The following is a 17,996-nucleotide window of genomic DNA, read 5'->3' as shown; positions in this document are numbered from 1 at the left end:
ACGACAATCACAAAAACTGCATCTCCTATTCCGACTACCGTTGAGCATAATGGACCCCCACATACCGTACTTAGACCACAAACTTCCACAACTTCGTTACCTTCCTCAACACCCTCGGTTCGAGATGATACCTCCCACACAGACACTTACAAAGTCAGTATGGAAGGAAACCCTCGCACCCTATATGGAGGTGATGGTACCGAAGTGCCCGATAATGGATCTCAGTCTCAAAACAATCCAGGAGGATCCATCGACTCTCCAATTCGAGATGTCGATGCCATGGAACATTAATCAAGTGCTATCGATAGTAAGTCGAGCCTATCTAACAAATTTACTTTTTGCACCTTTTCATATGTCAGACAGAATACTTGTTTTTTTTGCCAAACTTTTCCCTTATTACTTGCATGGTATGGAATATACAAGGGACCGATAATAAGAATAAAATTAATGCGCTTAAGGAAGTGGCTAAAACTTATAAGCCCTCTATCATTGCTCTCGTCGAGACACACATGAATGGTGAGCATACTCTTAAAATACCGAAAATAATTGGATATAATGGTCATTCTCGTGTTTACGCGAATGGTTTCAGCGGAGGCATTTGGCTCTATTGGCGACCTAAGTATGTATCCGTCACCCCGGTGAAACAACACTCCCAGTATATTACAATAGAAGTAGCACGCAATGGAGAGTTGCCTTGGTTTTTCTCAGCTGTCTACGCAAGTCCGAATCCTAGTAACCGTGTAAAATTATAGTCTGAATTAGAACAATTTTCACGTACTAATGGACATCCCTGGATGCTAACTGGTGATTACAATGAGACTCGTTCTTTGATGGAGCGATATGGGGGAGATCAGAATATGGCCCGTCGATGTGATTTATTTAATAATTGGATTGAAAATTGTCAGCTTATTGAGTTGGAATTCTGAGGTCCTGGACATACATGGGCTCGTGGAAATTCCGAGTCAACTCGCCAAAGCGTCCGTCTCAATAGAGCATTGTGTAATAGTGAATGGAGCACTATGTTTTGTGATGCTAGTGTGCGTCATCTTCCTGCTTTTCAATCCGATCACTGCCCTTTACTTATCTCTCCCAATGGTTTTTGGCCCCTAAATTCGGTTCAAAGACTATTCCGCTTCCAGGCAGCTTGGATGACCCACGAAATTTTTTCTGATTTCATAGCTTCTAATTGGTCGACGAGGGATAACTTAGTTACACAATTATCTGATTTATCAAGCAAATTGCAGCGCTGGAATGAAGATGTTTTTGGTAATATTTTTAATTAAAAAAAGGGAATTGCTTGCTCGTATTGAAGGCTGCCAACACGAGCATTCGGCTCAAAGACAGAACCACCTTATCAAACTCGAGGCTCGGCTGAGAAAGGAACTAGACGATATTCTGGAGTGAGAAGAGCTTCTTTGGTACCAAAAATCCCGAGTAGAATTTATTCAGATGGAGACCGAAATACCTCATATTTCCAGGTCAGTACCTTAGCCCGTCGATGGCGTAATTGGATTAATATGTTGAAGAACGATGATGGTAACTGGGTCGAAAACAGAGAAGACATTAAAGAGATGGTTGTCGAGTATTATAAACGACTTTATACTGATGATACGTTGGATAGGGAATATGCGGATATTCCTTATGATCTTTTTCAAGAGTTTAGCAATGAACATTGGGAGTGGCTTATGAGATACTACTCAACAGCGGAAATCAACAACGTTATTTTCCACATGGGCTCTCTTAAAGCACCTGGTTCCGATGGATTCCAAACCCTTTTTTTATCAAAAGCACTGGTCAATCGTTATGCAAGATGTCTACGCCATGATCGTGAAAGCATTGGAGGTAAAGGTTTACCTGAGGGATTGAACGATACACATATTGTATTGATTCCGAAAGTTAATGCTCCGGAGCACATTTCGCAATTTAGACCAATAAGTCTATGCAACGTAGCTTACAAAATAATTAGTAAGCCTATTGCAAATCGTATTAAAAAAGTTCTTCCGCGGCTTATCTCTGAGACTCAAAGTGGTTTTGTCCTGGGGCGTCAAATTACGGATAATATTGTAGTCTTTTAGGAAGTAATCCATACTATGCGAAAGAAGAAAGGGAACACAGGGTATGTATATGGCAATAAAAATAGATTTAGAAAAAGCATATGACCGTCTGAAATGGAGCTTTATTTATAATACGTTGAGAGATATGTGTTTTCCTATTCTTATGATTGACACGATAATGGAGTGTGTGACCTGTCCGTCTATGCAAATCTTGTGGAACGGTGAACCAACTGAAACTTTCAAGCTTACAAGGGAGTGCGACAAGGTGATCCACTTTCTTCCTATTTATTTGTTATGTGTCTTGAAAAACTACAACAAGCTATTGATGTTCGGGTACGAGGTAATGACTGGAATCCGATACCCATATGCAAAAATGGTCCTAAAATTTCCAATCTTTTTTTCGCCAACGACATGGTTCTTTTTGCGGAAGCTCGATCAGACTAGGCCCATGTGATTAAATACGTCCTAGACAATTTTTGTGTTTGCATCAGGCGAAAAAGTTAGTACTGCAAAATCAAAAATTTTCTTCTCCACTAATACTGTTATTTCTGACATCGATGAAGTCACTAGTATCCTCGGTTTTGAGATGACAAATGATCTGGGTACTTACTTGGGAATGCCGACAATTAATGGCCGAGTGACAAAAGCAACTTTCGCACACCTTGAGGAAAAATTCAATAAACGATTAGCAGGATGGCAAACCAAGCATTTATCGCTAGCAAGACGGAATACTTTGGTACAATCCACTTTTTCTACTCTCGCTAATTATATTATGCAGACGGCGAAAATACCAGGGTCTATTTGCGACTCTCTTGAAAGAAAAACAAGAAGATTCCTATGGGATGGCAATGAGGAGTGGAAAAAAGTACATTTAATCTCATGGGACACGGTTCAAAAACCGAAATCAATAGGAGGTCTAGGCATAAGATCTTCTCGTCAGTCAAATGCGGCCTTTCTTACCAAGTTGGGTTGGCGAGTCCTCTCGGAACCTCATACATTGTGGGCTCGGGTTTTAAGAGCTAAATACTGTCACGGACGATGCGATGTCGATATGTTCCAACCCAAACCAAACATGTCTAATGTTTGGGCCGGTATTACTTCGCAAGCTAAAATTATCAATAATGGTAGTAGCATGACTGTGGGAAACGGACGAAACACTACTACAAATCCAGGCAACTACAACGTAACGCTCCTTTAACAACGCTTATCCACGAAAATCACCATAAGACGTTGTAGAACGGATGGCGCGAATTTTACTAAAATTAATTACAACAGTTATGGTTCCATAACCGTTGTTATAGGTTTTAACAACGGGTCAAACATGCACAACCGTTGTCAATAATTTGGCGCAAAGTTAGTGAAAAGTAATTACAACAGTTATTTATAAACCCGTTGTTAATACTTTTTAACAACGGTTTACTATGGACCCGTTGTTAATATATTCTGTAATGACAACGGGTTTTTGTTTAACAACCGTTGTCAATACTTTCCATACTATAAACCACACAAACACAGATTAGCTACAGCCACAAAACACAAACCTAACACAAACATACACAAACACAAACACAAACACAAACACAAACACAAACACAAACACAAACACAAACACAAACACAAACACAAACACAAACACAAACACAAACACAAACACAAACACAAACACACGCACACTTTCTCATCGTCTCTTTCTCTCTTTTTCATCGTCGCTTTATCATCTCGCCGTCACTGTTGGTTTCAACGTCTCTTACTTTCTCTAATTATTAGGTAAATATGCATGATTTAATTTAGGTTTTGTCATCTCAGTCATTATTTTCTTTCTCTAATTATTTCATTTGCATGTGTTCTTTCTCTAAGTATTATTCGCTTAATTAGTTTTGTCACTGTTAATCTTCTGCGTTTATTAGCTTGTAAAACAAATTAAATAAAATAAAACAAAGAAGAAGCAAGATGATAGAGAGGAATCCATGATAAACTTAATTAATATATATATATATATATATATATATATATATATATATATATACATAAATATATAAATTAAAAAACGAATTACATTGATAAAAATGCAATTCTTAGATATGCATAGAGAGTTTCATTCTCTTCTATGATATTCATCCTCTCCTCCTTAGCTATTTGGAGGTTTCGTTCAGCAATTGCTATATCGTCATATAGCTGCAACAACTGCTGCTCTGTCAAGCCATTTTTTTTGGCGTCCTTGAGTGCGGATCGAGCTTCATCTAAGTGGCTCCTGAACCTGTCCTCGATGTCCAGCAACCGGCGGATGAAACTCCTGTTGTGCTCGGTCATAGTAACAGTCTTACGGATGGTATCATTCATTGTTGATGAAGTTTGGAGTTTGTTTGAAAGATTTAGGGTTTGGAGTTTGTTTTAGCAGTTAGGGTTTGGAGATATATAGTGAGATAATAGAATGGTGGTTGAGATAATGCATGTATTTATACTAAGTAATGTGTCGTTTGAGTTGTTTTTTAATTAATATATGTTTAGGAAGTTGTGCCATCATATCTCTGCTTCAAATCTTATAACCCTTCTCATTCCATATATTGTCCATTCATATGCAGAGATTGGCAGTAATAATGCATGCATCAGAATTATAACGGGCCGTAATAATAATGCATGCATCTAGTAATATTTAATTTAATTTTTTTTTAAATAAACAACAACGGTTATTTAAAAAAAACCATTGTCTTTAGTTATAACAACGGTTTTTTATACTGTAACCGTTGTTATAACTTTCCCACCAAAATTTAGTCACCCTTTCCACAACGGTTTTTTCTACTTTAAACCGTTGTTAATAGTTTTCACAACGTGTTTCTTAGAAAAACCAACCGTTGTTAAAACCTACTACAACGGACGCTTTAACAACGTCCGCTTTTTTATATAACAACGGTTTTTAACCGTTGTTATAGCCTCTATCTGTAGTAGTGAAAGACCCTATTTTGGGACCATTCCTGGGTTGACTCGTGGTGCCTTTCTGATAGAGCTATTTTACCAATCCCTGACAATATTTTAGGCGCTACTGTGGCTGATATGTGGAACGAAGGAACGGGATGAAAACGGGAGGAATTTTCCAATTATTTGTCGTGGGAAGATCTTTTAAAAATAGCGGCATATTATCTATCCCCGGAGCCGAATTTGGAGGACTCTTTATACTGGAATGCTTCTTCTAGTGGGAAGTTTTCTATCAAGTCGGCATTAACACTTATTAAAACAGCAGAGGTAACACCTGAAGCGGAACCGATTGTGTGGCACGTGATTTGGAAACTTCCAGTCCAACAAAGAATCTAAATGTTTATTTGGCTCGCAGCACACTGTCGCCTTATGTCAAACTATAATCGAGTACAAAGAGGCATTAATGACGACCCCGCCTGTCCAAGGTGTTCGAAGACGATGAATCAACTGACCATTTTTGCGTAATTGTCCATACTCCAGAGAACTTTGGGGATTACTTGGTGAGTGTGCTATATCTCCGTCTTTTTATATATACTTTACCATTTACGAGTTGGATTTCTAAAAATGTCAGTAACGAGATTCCCCTTGTTACTCATAATTGGTCGATGAAATTTGCGATAACTTGTTGGTGGATTTGGCGTTGGCGAAATAATGTGGCTTTTGGAAGGGCAGTTGACAACATGTCCGATCCTATTCCCTTTCTTTGACATCAGTTTGAGGTTACACGAAAGGCTCTCGATCCCTTCTCCTTCTTTATACCTATTCCTGGTACGGTTCATGAGGAGCGGTTCATCCGTTGGAACTCGCCACCTCACGGTTGGTTACTTCTAAATACGGACGGCGCTTCAAAAGGAAACCCAGGTCCTGCTGGTTGTGGTGGAATTATCTGTGATGAGACGGGTAATTTCATAAATTATTTTACCCTTTCTTGCGGTGTTTGCAACTCTACGAGGGCGGAAATGCGAGCCCTCGTGATTGGTCTTGAACGAGCCAGGGTTCTGGGAATAAGAAAACTTTTAGTGCATATGGACAACTCGTCTTGTGTGAGTTTTGTCCAACAGGAACAACATTTAAGTAACAGTTTAGACCACTTGTCCAACGATGCATTGACCTCATCAAGTTAGACGGATGGACAGTAAAAATCTACCATGTTTTCCGCAAAGCAAACAGTGCAGCTGATTAGCTCGCTAATAAAGGGATCACAACCAACACTACCGTCACCTACTTCGAGCAACCTCCTGATGGTCTTTGTACGATTCTCCGTGAAGACGTTCTCGGCGTAGCTATTCCCATTTAGTTCCTGTTTAATTTCTTCTTGTATCAGGGCTTTACCTCTCTTTTGCACCAAAAAAAAAAATTAATATATTACTTATCAAAATTTTAAAGTAAATAAGGAATTAAAGGAACCTTATGTAGGGAATAATTCTTTTACATTACATTATATAAGGAAATACAATTTTGTTTTTATTTCCATACTTTTTGCTTTAAATTGTCCAAAGCAACATAAACAATATGTATGGTGGGAATTATTTTTAAAACCACTATATGTACGGGAATTATTTTATCTTGTAGCATATTATGTAGGGAAATCGCCCTAATTTTTTTCCCAAAAATTCGCCCGCGTTATGGCCTAGTCAATCTGTACTTATTATTTTTTTTAAAAATATAACTTTTCTATAGGAAAAAAAATACTTTTATTTTACTCATATTATTAATAGAGTAGTTTACTTTTCTACATTAAAATATACTTTGACAACAACCTCTATCCATTATCATTATTGAGAATTGTGGCAAGTTATTAGGACATCATCTCACATAAAACTTTTACAATTTCTTTTGAGTTTTGTACTTTTGTCACATATAAAGTAGACCGGACGAATTCGGATCGGCCGGTCCGGTCTGGTCTGGACCGAATACAATTCGGTCCGGTTTTCAGATCCATATAAATATTGTGACCGGTTTCCGGTTCGGTCCAAACAAAAAAATCACCTCAAATTACTTTTAAAAATAGAACCGGTCCAGTCCAAACCCGGAAAAAAACAGGCCTAAAGGGTTCCGGCCCGGCCCGGTCCAGTCCGGGTTCCCACCTAACCGTTCCGGTCTCCGGGTTTGGGATATGGGGTTGTCCGGTCCGCGGGTCATTGTGGTGTGGTTCGGTCTGGTCTGATTCTGGACCGGTGAACACCCCTACTTTTGTTACACTACCACTAGTGTAGTTTTTGTGGTAAAGCAGAATATTCTTCAGATTTATTTTATAAAGAGACGTTGTTAACTAAATTATTTGCATAAAGGAACTGAAATTTTAATTAAATGTTATAATCTACTAAATATAATATTAATAAGAGGTAAAAAAAAGTTTACTATCATTAAAAGACACTTTACGTAAATTATTTTATTACTATTAAAAATAATGATATATCATTACATGCAACTAATTTATGATACTAATAATACAATTAAGTTAGTTGTATAATCTAATTAAAACGTGTATTGACCTTAAAACAAAAATCGGTAAAAATAGTGGGCTAATACAAAAATATGGGTTACTAATAACTTTTACTTTGACAGGTGAGATAGAAAAAGGTTGGTTATTTCCACAACGTACAATAATCCATTTAATGTTGTGGTGTCAGTATGCAGAAAAACGGGCCCAATTAAGTATAAATTCTTTAGGCAAAAAAATTAAAATAATTTTTATTCTCTTAATAATAAGGGGGATTTACCGGTTACAAGATAATTTGATGATGTGGGTAGCAAGTGGTGGAAACTAGTACTACCTCCAAGTTCCTATTATCTTCCCCTTTCTTTTGGCACAAAAAATAAGAAAAGGGAAAGAAGGAAGAGAAAAAATTAATAGAATAGTGTAACTTGTAAAGTTTATATGAAAAATAAAATAATAAAGAATGAATAATGAATAAAGAAAGAATAAAATTGTGAAAATTGTTGATTTTTTATGAGAGATACTTACTAAAAAAAAGAAAGAGGGAAGATAATAAAGGAAAGAGGGAAAATAATACTCCCTCCATTTTTTAATATATGACGTTTCACATTTACGAGGTAAGCCTTTAACTTTAATATTTAGAGAAATATATTTGTTCAAAAATTATAAAAATCATACCATTAAACGCCTTACGAAAAGCTCTTTCATATGAGTATACATATCATATTATTTAGTCTTATATTTTAAGAGATATTGAAGAGAGAAGTGATTGTCTCGAAATGTGAGAAAGTCATATATAAAAAAATAGAGGGAGTAAGAAATTGAAGAGAGTATATAAGTACTCTCTCCATACCAGACCCATGATAACACTTACCTAATACTCCCTCCTATTCTCCATATTGTTCCCTTTTGCTAAGGGCACAAAGATTAAGGAAAAGAATAAAATAGTAGTAAAAATGTTGGGTGGGGTTTGGTGATAGGAGAGATGGATGAATAATTAGGAGTTAAATAAAGAATGGTGGGACCAAAACATTAAGGAAAGTAATAAAATATGAGTAAAAGATGTGGGTGAGGTTTGGTGATAGGAGAGAGGAATGAATAAAATAAGAGTAAAAGTTTCCAAAATAAGAAAGGGGAAGAAAACCTGAATAATCCGTTTAAGGAAATAGGGAAGAAAATAGTGAATAGGAGGGAGTACTACTACACAAATGGTAACATTCCTTATTTGGCCCACAACATTACCAAATTATTTTTATACCCATTTGATATTTACACAAAATGTCATTACATACCCCACCTATCAACCAACAATTAAACCCACAATTACACACCACATCTATTTGTCCCCTCTTTACCCTTGCTTTTACCCTATTTTCTTAAAAACCTCATTTTTTACTATGTTACCATTGGTCTTGTATGAAGGGAGGATTATATACTTAAAGACTAAAGACCGCTGTGAGTTAGTCAAAATGTTGACTTTTCCAAGGGCTCAAAAGGTCCCCGGATCTGCAAGATTAGTGGGTCCCAATTTCCCCCCGCATGTGAGTTTCTAACACCTTTACGTCCTTTGGCCTGTCACTGTGTCACCACACTAGTATAATCTATATCACTCCTGCAATAGTCCGACGTCCTTTCTAGAAATCTAGCTACGTTATAGCTTTCTACAACATCTCTACAAAGTACTGTATTGTTTTTGCAAGATTTTGTACATTATGTTAGTTATTCTTCGTTTTGAACAATCACAAATTCTTATTCACAAAAAATTTTAAAGAGACGGTTTCTTAATAGCGTTATTGAGAGACCTCTCACATGATGGGAAGATGAAGTTATTTAAAATCTATTTCCCATGTTATGTTTCCCACTAATTTAGTGGGAGACGGTCTCTCAAGAGATCTACTGATTCTCATTTGTAGCGACTATTTTTCGTCACAAACTTGTGACCTTTTACAATCCCCATCCCACTTGCTTACCGATTTATTGTTGAACCATAGTCCATCTTTTATGAGTATTTACTCTAAAACCATATCGGGATTTTAAACTTCAAACCCTACTCTTTCTACTTTTTGTTTTCGGGTGGCTCTCGCGGCCATGAATGAAAACCTCGTCTGTATTTTAAGCAAATATATTTTGATTAAAGTACCATATACAGACAAATAATTACGTCAAATAAAACTTAACCAATATGAACCAAATAAATTTTTCTTTTAGTTAGTTTTTGATTTATTTATTGGTTGTCTTTCACTAATGTAATGAGAGACGTTCTCAGAAGATCTACTAAAACCATATATATCAAAGTTCTACCCAAAAGAAAAAAAACATGACTTATGAAAAAACCTTAAAAATTCAAAATCAATAGCTGTACACTCTCATAAAATCTAAGAGTTAAAATTCCAAAATTTCTTCCACGAAAAAGGGGAAATTGGAATTTAAAAGTTAAAGGAGTTCATTTACTTACAATTTTTGACAAAATATTAGTAAAAATTAAAATTTGAAACTTAAATTCAAAAATAAAAATTAATTTATCGAGATAAACAAACACATTCATTATGTGATATATCCCACAATGAATTAATTATGAAATTAACCCAATTAAAAATTACCATGATTTTGTTGTATATATATACTTTTATACACTTATTGTGAATAATTTAATACCATATTAATGTACAGTGCAATATCATACCATAAAAGTATTTTATCCACGATCCAAATTTTCAAAAACTCTTAAGAAGTAAAACGTATTCCTTCCTATTCGTCAAAATCTCTATTTTTTATATTTTTATAAGAGATAAAGAATCAAAAATCAAGCATAAATGATATGATAAATCAAACTATCGAATTTCCTATTATCTGATTCTTAATTTTTCAAATTCTTACAAGAAAGATAAAGAATCAGATAAATCGGAATATTATTTAATTCTTAATTTTTCAAATTCTTATAAAAAATATTTTAATCAAGGATAAAGAATAAGATGAATCGGAGTATCCGGGAAATAACATCCAAAAAAAGGGAAAAAAAATGAGAGTCGTACCAAAAACCAAAACCAGTACAGTATATTATTGGTTTGTTACTCCTAATATACGTAGTTTCGTAACAGAGAAAGCAAATTTAAAGAAGAAAGACCATTTCTCTTTCTCTTCTCTCTCTATATCAAATCACACTCTCTCTCTACGATCTCAAGCCCTAATTTAGTAATTTCACATCAATTTCTTTTACATCAACAATGTCGCTTGTTCTTCACTGATCTCCGTAATTCCGGATTTCTTCGCTGTGAGTTTCTCCGCATTTTCCGCATTTGATTGATACTTTTGATCTTGATTTTATTTATTTAATTACGGAATTTTGAAAATTGTGATTTGCGGTGATTGATTGAGGTTTTTTAGAGGTGAATTTTATGTGATCTGGTTAAGATCACTTTAATTAATTGCGGATTTATTCTTAATTGCGTAATTTATCGTTAATTGCGTGATTAATTGTGAATTTTTCGATTTTTGTGAGTGTTGATTTTACGTGATTGCGAAATGACTGTTGATACGGTGGTGAAGGTTGTTGAGAGTGAGAAGTGTGGATTAGATATGAGTTGTTACGAGGATCTGCATTCGGCGAATGTCGGTGGTAACGGTAATGTTAGTAATGACTGTAATAGTGATGGCAAGGATGACTACGTCTTTGTTAACGGTAGTGACGTGGTGTCGTCGGATGATCAGGTTGAAAGTCGTGAAATTAGAGAGGTGAATGTGACGGCATTAGGTGTGGAGGGAAATGATAATGTCGAGGTTGAGGTTGTTGATGTGCCGGAGAATGATGGCGTGGAGAACGGGGTTTCTGTGGAGGGAAAGAGCAAGGGTGGAGTTGAGGGCGGGGGATTGGATGAGGAGATCAAGTCAGAGAACGAGATTGTTGCTGCTGAGAATAGTGGTAATTATAGTAATGTTGAGGGTGAGGTTAGTGTCAAGGTTTTTCAAGAGACTGAAAGAAGTGATCAAGTGGTGGAACCTGTTGTAAATGGGGTTAATGAGGGTTTTGTTAAGGAACCTGTTGTAGATCAGGTCAAGGAAAGTAGTGGTCCGGAACCTGTTGTAGAACAGGTTAAGGAGGTTGAATCGGGTTTTGAGTGTGGCGATAAGGGATATCCCTCTGTTGAGAGCAGTGGTTCACACTCTTTAGACATTGATCAGGAACCTAATGTAGACGAGGCTAACGAGGATTGTGTTCAGGAACCTGTTGTAGATCAGGTCGAGGAAAGTAGTGGTCTGGAACCTGTTGTAGATCAGGTCGACAAAAGTAGTTGCCTGGACTCTGTTACAGGGCAGGTTGAGGTTAGATCGGGTTTTGAGTTTGTCGATAACAGCTCTGCGGCTGTTGATAGCACTGAATCCCGCTCTTTAGACGTTGATCAGGAACTTATAGCTGATGATGTTCACGAGGTTTGTCTCCAGGAACCTGTTGATCAGGTCAAGGAAAGTAGGGGTCCAGAACCTGTTGTAGAACAGGTTAAGGACACTGAATCGGTTTTGGATTCTGGTGATAATGGCTCTTTGGCAGTTGATAGCAGTGGTCGACGCTCTTCAGATGTTGATCAGGAACCTATTGTGGATGAGGTTAACGAGGGTGGTCTTCAGGTACCTGTTGTAGATCAGGTCAAGGGAAGTAGTGATCCGAAACCTGTTGTAGAACAGGTTAAAGATGTTGAATCAGTTTTTGAAACTGGTGATAATGAAACTCCTGTTGATAGCACTGGTCTCCTTTCTTTAGATGTTGATCAGGAACCTGTTGTAGATGAGCTTAGTGAGGGCTGTGCTCAAGAACCTGCTGTAGATCATGCTAAGGAAAGTAGCGATCCGGAACCTGTTATAGGACAGGTTAAGGACGTTGAATCTGTTTTTGAGGATAGCGAGAATGGCACTCCATCTGTTGATAGCATTGGTCCTCTCTCTTTAGATGTTGATCAGGTGCCTGTTGTAGACGAGGTTAACGAGGGCTGTGTTCAGGAACTTGTTGTAGATCAGGCAAAGGAAAGTAGTGATCCGCAACCTACCGTAGATCAAGTTGAGGACATTAAATTAGTTGTTGAGACTGGCAATAATGGCAGTCCTTCTGATAATAGCATTAGTTCCCGATCTTTAGATGTTGACGATAATTGTGAAAATAGTGTTTCTGTTATCCAAAAATCAGCTGGGGTTGAGGCAGAATATAGTGTTCCAGATGCACAAGAACCTTCTGTGGTTGAGGCGCAGATTGACACTCCTGAAGGTGAACTTGAGACGGAACAACACGTAGTACTGCCTCTTGAGAATGGAATCATAATTCAAGGAAGTGAAACCAAGAGACTGGAGGATCAGGCAGGGAGGCTGAAAGTAACTGAGAATAATGACTATGGTCATGAGGTTGAAATTCCAGTTGCAGAAGTACAGTCATTAGAAGTCAGTGATCACTCTGTAGAGAATAGCCTTGCAGAATTACAATCTTTAGATGGTGATGTTAAGGGTTCACTCCCACAGGTAGATGGTGATGTTAAGGGTTCACTCCCACAGGATGTCGAAGATAAGGGGGGTTTACCGCCTGATGATGGGAAGAGTGAGAAACGGGATTTGGCTGAAGTGGAGGCAAATATCAACAAACAAGGTGATGCAGATCCCCTGGCTGCTGGAGGAAGTCGAGAATCTGTGGATTTAGATGCAGCTGGTTGTGAACTTGATCAGGGTGTTGAACCAGAAGAAACTCCAGATTTACTTCTTCCTAATCATTTTGAAGGAGAGAAGAGTCAGTCTAATCTGGAGTTGCCTTCCACTGGGATAGAAAATTCAGGTTCCAGTCAATCTGATGGAAACAGAATCGACTCAACTTCTGGAGTTGAAGATATTAGTGGTGCCTTAACTGTTGATATGCAGTTTGATACCACCGCTGAATCTGCTGTAGAAGATGAGCTGGAAAGGGTTGATGGAGATGGAGAATCAAAGGATATTGCTGAAACTGGAGGAAGCCAAGAGGCTTCACCTGAAGAGGGTGGTCTGCAAGATCAAGAGACTGGATCTTTTAATGTGGTTGATAAGGAAATTTCTTCGGAGGACTTTAGCTCTGAAAAAACTATAACAGTTGACGAGACAACGAGCATATCGAAACTACAGCATGCAGATAATACAGCTATGGGTGCCAGAGATAATGTTTTGGAGAACAAAGTTGTTCCTGCATCAGATGAGTCTTCCGAGGATGCAGGAAGTGGTTTGATATCTGAAGATAATGAATCAAAAGCTAAAGCTGCGAAGAGTGAGATTGACGTGGGATACAAGCCAAATAATGTTTCTGATGGAACAATGAGAGCCCAGATTAGTTTCGGCTCTTTTGGGTGTGTATCACCTTCTTTCTCACACAATGATATAAATTTGGGGAGTGATGTGTTGAATAAGTCTACTGCCATCAGTACTGCAACTACTGAGACCTTATTAAATTCTCAGACAAATGGCGATCATCCTGATGAGTTGGAGCATGATACTGCCTGTGCCCAAGTTGTATTGCCGATTAATGAGGTTTCACCATCTATGGAGGGATCTGAAGCGGATTCTTCTGATGGACAAACTGTTAATCCTGATTTGGTGAAAAGACCCTTTTACTGGTTGATCAAGGTTCCTAGATTTGACGAGGGAAAATTTAAGGACCAGTTAAGTCAATGTGAGATAGAACTTGCAGAAAAGACCAAGGCAAGAGATGCTTTTCAAGCCGACTTTACCAAGCAACAGGTGAAGTCTACTGAATTGGTGCTTGATGCTTGGGTAAATTTATAATTTATCTGTTTCTAAATCGTTTTTTTACAGGCTTATTGTCGTGAGCTTAAATCTATTCGTGATGCCGCCAATTCTGAAGTGAAGGCTGCACGTGAACTGGTGTGGGCCAAAAGCCGGGAAGTAGACTCTGCTCACGCATTAATTAACCTTGCAAGGAATGCAATCACAGTTGAAGACATTGATAAGAAGGTAAGCATGGGCTTCAGTCACGTCTGTAAATGTCTTTGATGTTCATGTCTAGTTTTGTCTTGAAATGATTCCATATTATGCTTGAAAACAGATATTTAATTTGGAACATACGTTGCAACATCAAACCCTCAACAACTTGAGAGAGGAGAAAGAATTGGTTCGTGAAATCAAGCAACTGAATCTTCAGCGCCAAAAACTGTTGGCTGACCCTCAGAGGCAGCAAGAAGTTCAGCAGGCTCATAATCAGAGAGGTCAAACTGAGGATCAATTGAAGGTATTATCTTATTTAAGTTCTACTTCTTCGTGTTTCTGACTTTTTTTAGTGTCCACTGAGCTTGTAGGAGACGTATCGCATGTGAGATGAAGCCAAAATCTTATATGTTTTTCATTAGTTATGGTTAATGGTTGGTCTCACATGTCAGCCCGTCTCATGTAGGTTTGTGTAGAACGTCAGGAGTATTGATTTGATGTTACACGATATACAGGTCCTGAAGAAAGAATTGGATGCTCTAAGAGATAACCTCTCGAAAGCAGATGAACGTTTCAAAGCTGCTAAAAAGAAACATGATGATGAAAGTGCCTTGCTAAATGATTTGAAACAGCAACTGAGATCTGCTGATGATACTCGTCAAGAGGCATATGCTCATTTAATAAAAGTCAAGAAACAGCTGAATGAAAAGGTCTGTTTCGTCATCTCTTGCTGATCTTTTGGAGATATAGGAATGTTTTTTTTGAGATGCAGTTTATTGGTCTGGTGAAGTGGTGAATTTACCAATGACAGCAAAGTAAAGATCCTGCCATTATAATTTCTTATATATAAAATCGCACACTTGGTCACCGCTAACCGTTTTTGGTCCTAAATCTTTGGGGTTACATTCTTTTAATAAAAATTCTACATCCTCCTCAACTTCCTACGGCTTATCAGCAGTAGTGTGTTTAGGGTTTCAAACTCAACGCTGGCAACTAAACACAAGGGCTGCGCTCATTGCAAGACTTAATCCAACTCCATTTTCTTAATAGCTTGCCGCTGAACTACTAAATGTTTATTTGACTTCATCTTGTATTTCGCCTTCTTGGGCACTGATTCATCTTCATTTTTGATTTTAACGTCTTGTTGTTTTGGTTGGTAGCTTCTCTTTTTTGAAGTCGTCCTGTTAGTTGCATTTGGTCTAATAATCTATTAGTCAGGTCTCGTTACTGCTATCATGGTTTATGTTTTTCTGCTGTTTTTGAGTTCCCCAACCACAACTGTGTGATAAATAATTTATGTTTGTGAATTCTGATGCATACATTGTGCTGTAAAATGCAGAACGGGCCTTTTTATAAGGCGAAGAATGATTTGAGGGTAGCTTATAATTATGCAACGGCTGGCAATAAGGATAGTCTTGAAAGCCATTGTGTCAACCAGGTTAGATGAACGATTTAGTACTTCTATTCAATGACGAGAAGCTGGAATTGTATCTGGACTTTTTACTTGACACCCTGTCATCCTGATGTTTAATAGGTGGAGAAGATTATGGAAATGTGGAATACGAATGATGAGTTTAGAAAGGAGTACATCCAATGCAACATGAGGCGTGTGCTCTGGAAATTCGGAACATTGGATGGTACATGTCTTGGCGTCGATGAGGTCCCACCTTCTATGGGAAATGTTTCTAACAATAGAATAAACACCTCAGCCAACGTCAATTCGGCCACAAGAGCTCTAACCGTGGTAAAAGAATTGCCCGTCGAAGCTAAACCTACAGAAGAGAAGTTGTTAAAGAAAGTGGAGCAAAAGAAGGCTCCCCCGCCCAAAGAGATTGAATCTATATCTAAAGATAGCTTAGCTAAAGCTTCTGTCATTACTGAGATAGAGGAGAATACAGAACCTAAGCTGACAAAAGAAGAAGAGGAGTTGGCTAGGAAAGCAGAGCAGTTAAGGAAAGAGGAAGAAGCTGCCCGATTGAGGGAGCAACTTAGATTGGAGGAGAAAGCCAAAGCGGAAGAAGCTTTAGAGAGGAAAAGAAGAAATGCACTGAAGGCTCAAGCAAGGGCCGAGTTTAGAGCCCGAAAAGAAGCAGAAGCAAAGGAGAAGGTTAATCTCTTTACATTTATAATCCTCTCTAATTTATTTGATCTCGCAAAAACTTATGAGAGAGTCCTATATGTGAGGCGAATCAATAAGCCATATAATTAAATGACTAATCCTCCTTATACAGATATTTGGGTTAGTCTCACATATTAGACTGGCTCATACAAAGACTCACAGATGTGTTCTTGTTCCTCTTTAGTGTTTGTTGGTTGAGGATTATTTTTTCCTCACTTTATACATGCAACCCTAATTGTTTCTGATTTATGAATTGGTGCTATGTAGGAGAGGGAGAAGCGAGCAAAGAAGAAAGAAAAGAAGAGAGGCCTTAATTCTGAAATATCTGAAAATGTGCCAGCACAGCCTACAGAACCTTCGTCTGAGTCCCCCAAGGAACCTGAAATTACAGAAAGGTCCTCGACAGTGGCGAAGAGGCCTCAAAAGTTGTCGTTACATACAAAGCCAATTAAAACAACTAAACCCATTCCTCCCGCCCTACGCAACAAGGGTAAGAGAGGATTTTTACGTTATTGGCCATATGCCTGCATTGTGTTGCTTGCAATTGCATTATTCTATTTGGGCAGCGTTGAAAGACTTCAGACAATCAAGCAACATATTTCGTCCATACTTCATAGGTAAGTTTTATCACAGGGCTTTTAAGGGGGGTGATTATATAGGTTCACAATCTTTTTAGAAATTCAAAGTCTCTTGTCTTATTGTTTTTCATTATATATTTTGGGGGGTTTATGCTGCAGCTGCTCCCCATTCACTTAACAGTTAAATGGCTTTGCAAGTTATACGCGACCTTGAAAGATTTGTTTGTTTAAATTTGTCGGGAGAATAAAAGTATAATATGTTTGTATTGAATTTTATATATTAATAAATCTATTTGATTATGAAGTGGTTGATGATAAAGGAGGAGTTTCATTTTTTATGGAATGAAGTTGGAGTTATTCTTGATTATTTTGTGCATTGACTACTGTTTTAGTTTCTGAACGATTTTTTGTCAAAAGCATCCTGGTGAAGTGTTCTGGTAAAGTTGGGGTCATTCTTGATTGTATTGTGTATTGACTTCCCCAAGTTTTGTGCCTTTATAGCTTGAACGAAGCTTTGATCTCTCGAACCAAAAGGTTCAACATTTCGAACCCTAATCTAAGTTGCAAGCAATTTGTGCTCGGCCATTGAACTTGGAGGAGCCTATTCCTCCCTTGTTCCCAAAGTTAATTGTGTTTTCATACAACTTTAGCCATAAGCTAACATCAGTTTTGTCTATTAATTTTTCTTCAAATATATGGAGTACAATGTACAGTTCGACATATTTAATTTATGAAATTATTTTCATAATATTGTTTCCAAAAGTTGCTACTATATACAAACGTGTATGAAATATTGGTCATATATTTAACCGTGTTTCACCAGTGAGTCAAATAGGGGACAATAAATTGAAATAAAAACCGGGGCACTAAAATGTAAAAGAACGCGAGCA

The 17,996-nt window shown here is 37.5% G+C and overlaps 1 protein-coding gene across 1 annotated transcript; it reads left to right on the top strand.

Moving 5' to 3' along the window:
- The first annotated feature begins 10,492 nt into the window (after positions 1 to 10,492).
- Positions 10,493 to 17,425, top strand: LOC141653851 (uncharacterized). Its single transcript, XM_074461721.1, has 7 exons — positions 10,493 to 14,205; positions 14,281 to 14,439; positions 14,531 to 14,713; positions 14,925 to 15,119; positions 15,749 to 15,847; positions 15,944 to 16,516; positions 16,796 to 17,425. The coding sequence occupies exons 1-7, from the start codon at positions 10,990 to 10,992 to the stop codon at positions 17,147 to 17,149; spliced, it is 4,779 nt and encodes a 1,592-aa protein (XP_074317822.1). The 5' UTR covers positions 10,493 to 10,989; the 3' UTR covers positions 17,150 to 17,425.
- The last annotated feature ends 571 nt before the right edge of the window (positions 17,426 to 17,996 follow it).

This window comes from Silene latifolia, chromosome 4, assembly GCF_048544455.1.
Source record: "Silene latifolia isolate original U9 population chromosome 4, ASM4854445v1, whole genome shotgun sequence".
Taxonomy (NCBI): Eukaryota; Viridiplantae; Streptophyta; class Magnoliopsida; order Caryophyllales; family Caryophyllaceae; genus Silene; species Silene latifolia.
Note: the sequence above shows the minus strand (reverse complement) of the source record. Positions and strands in the feature narration are given on the sequence as shown.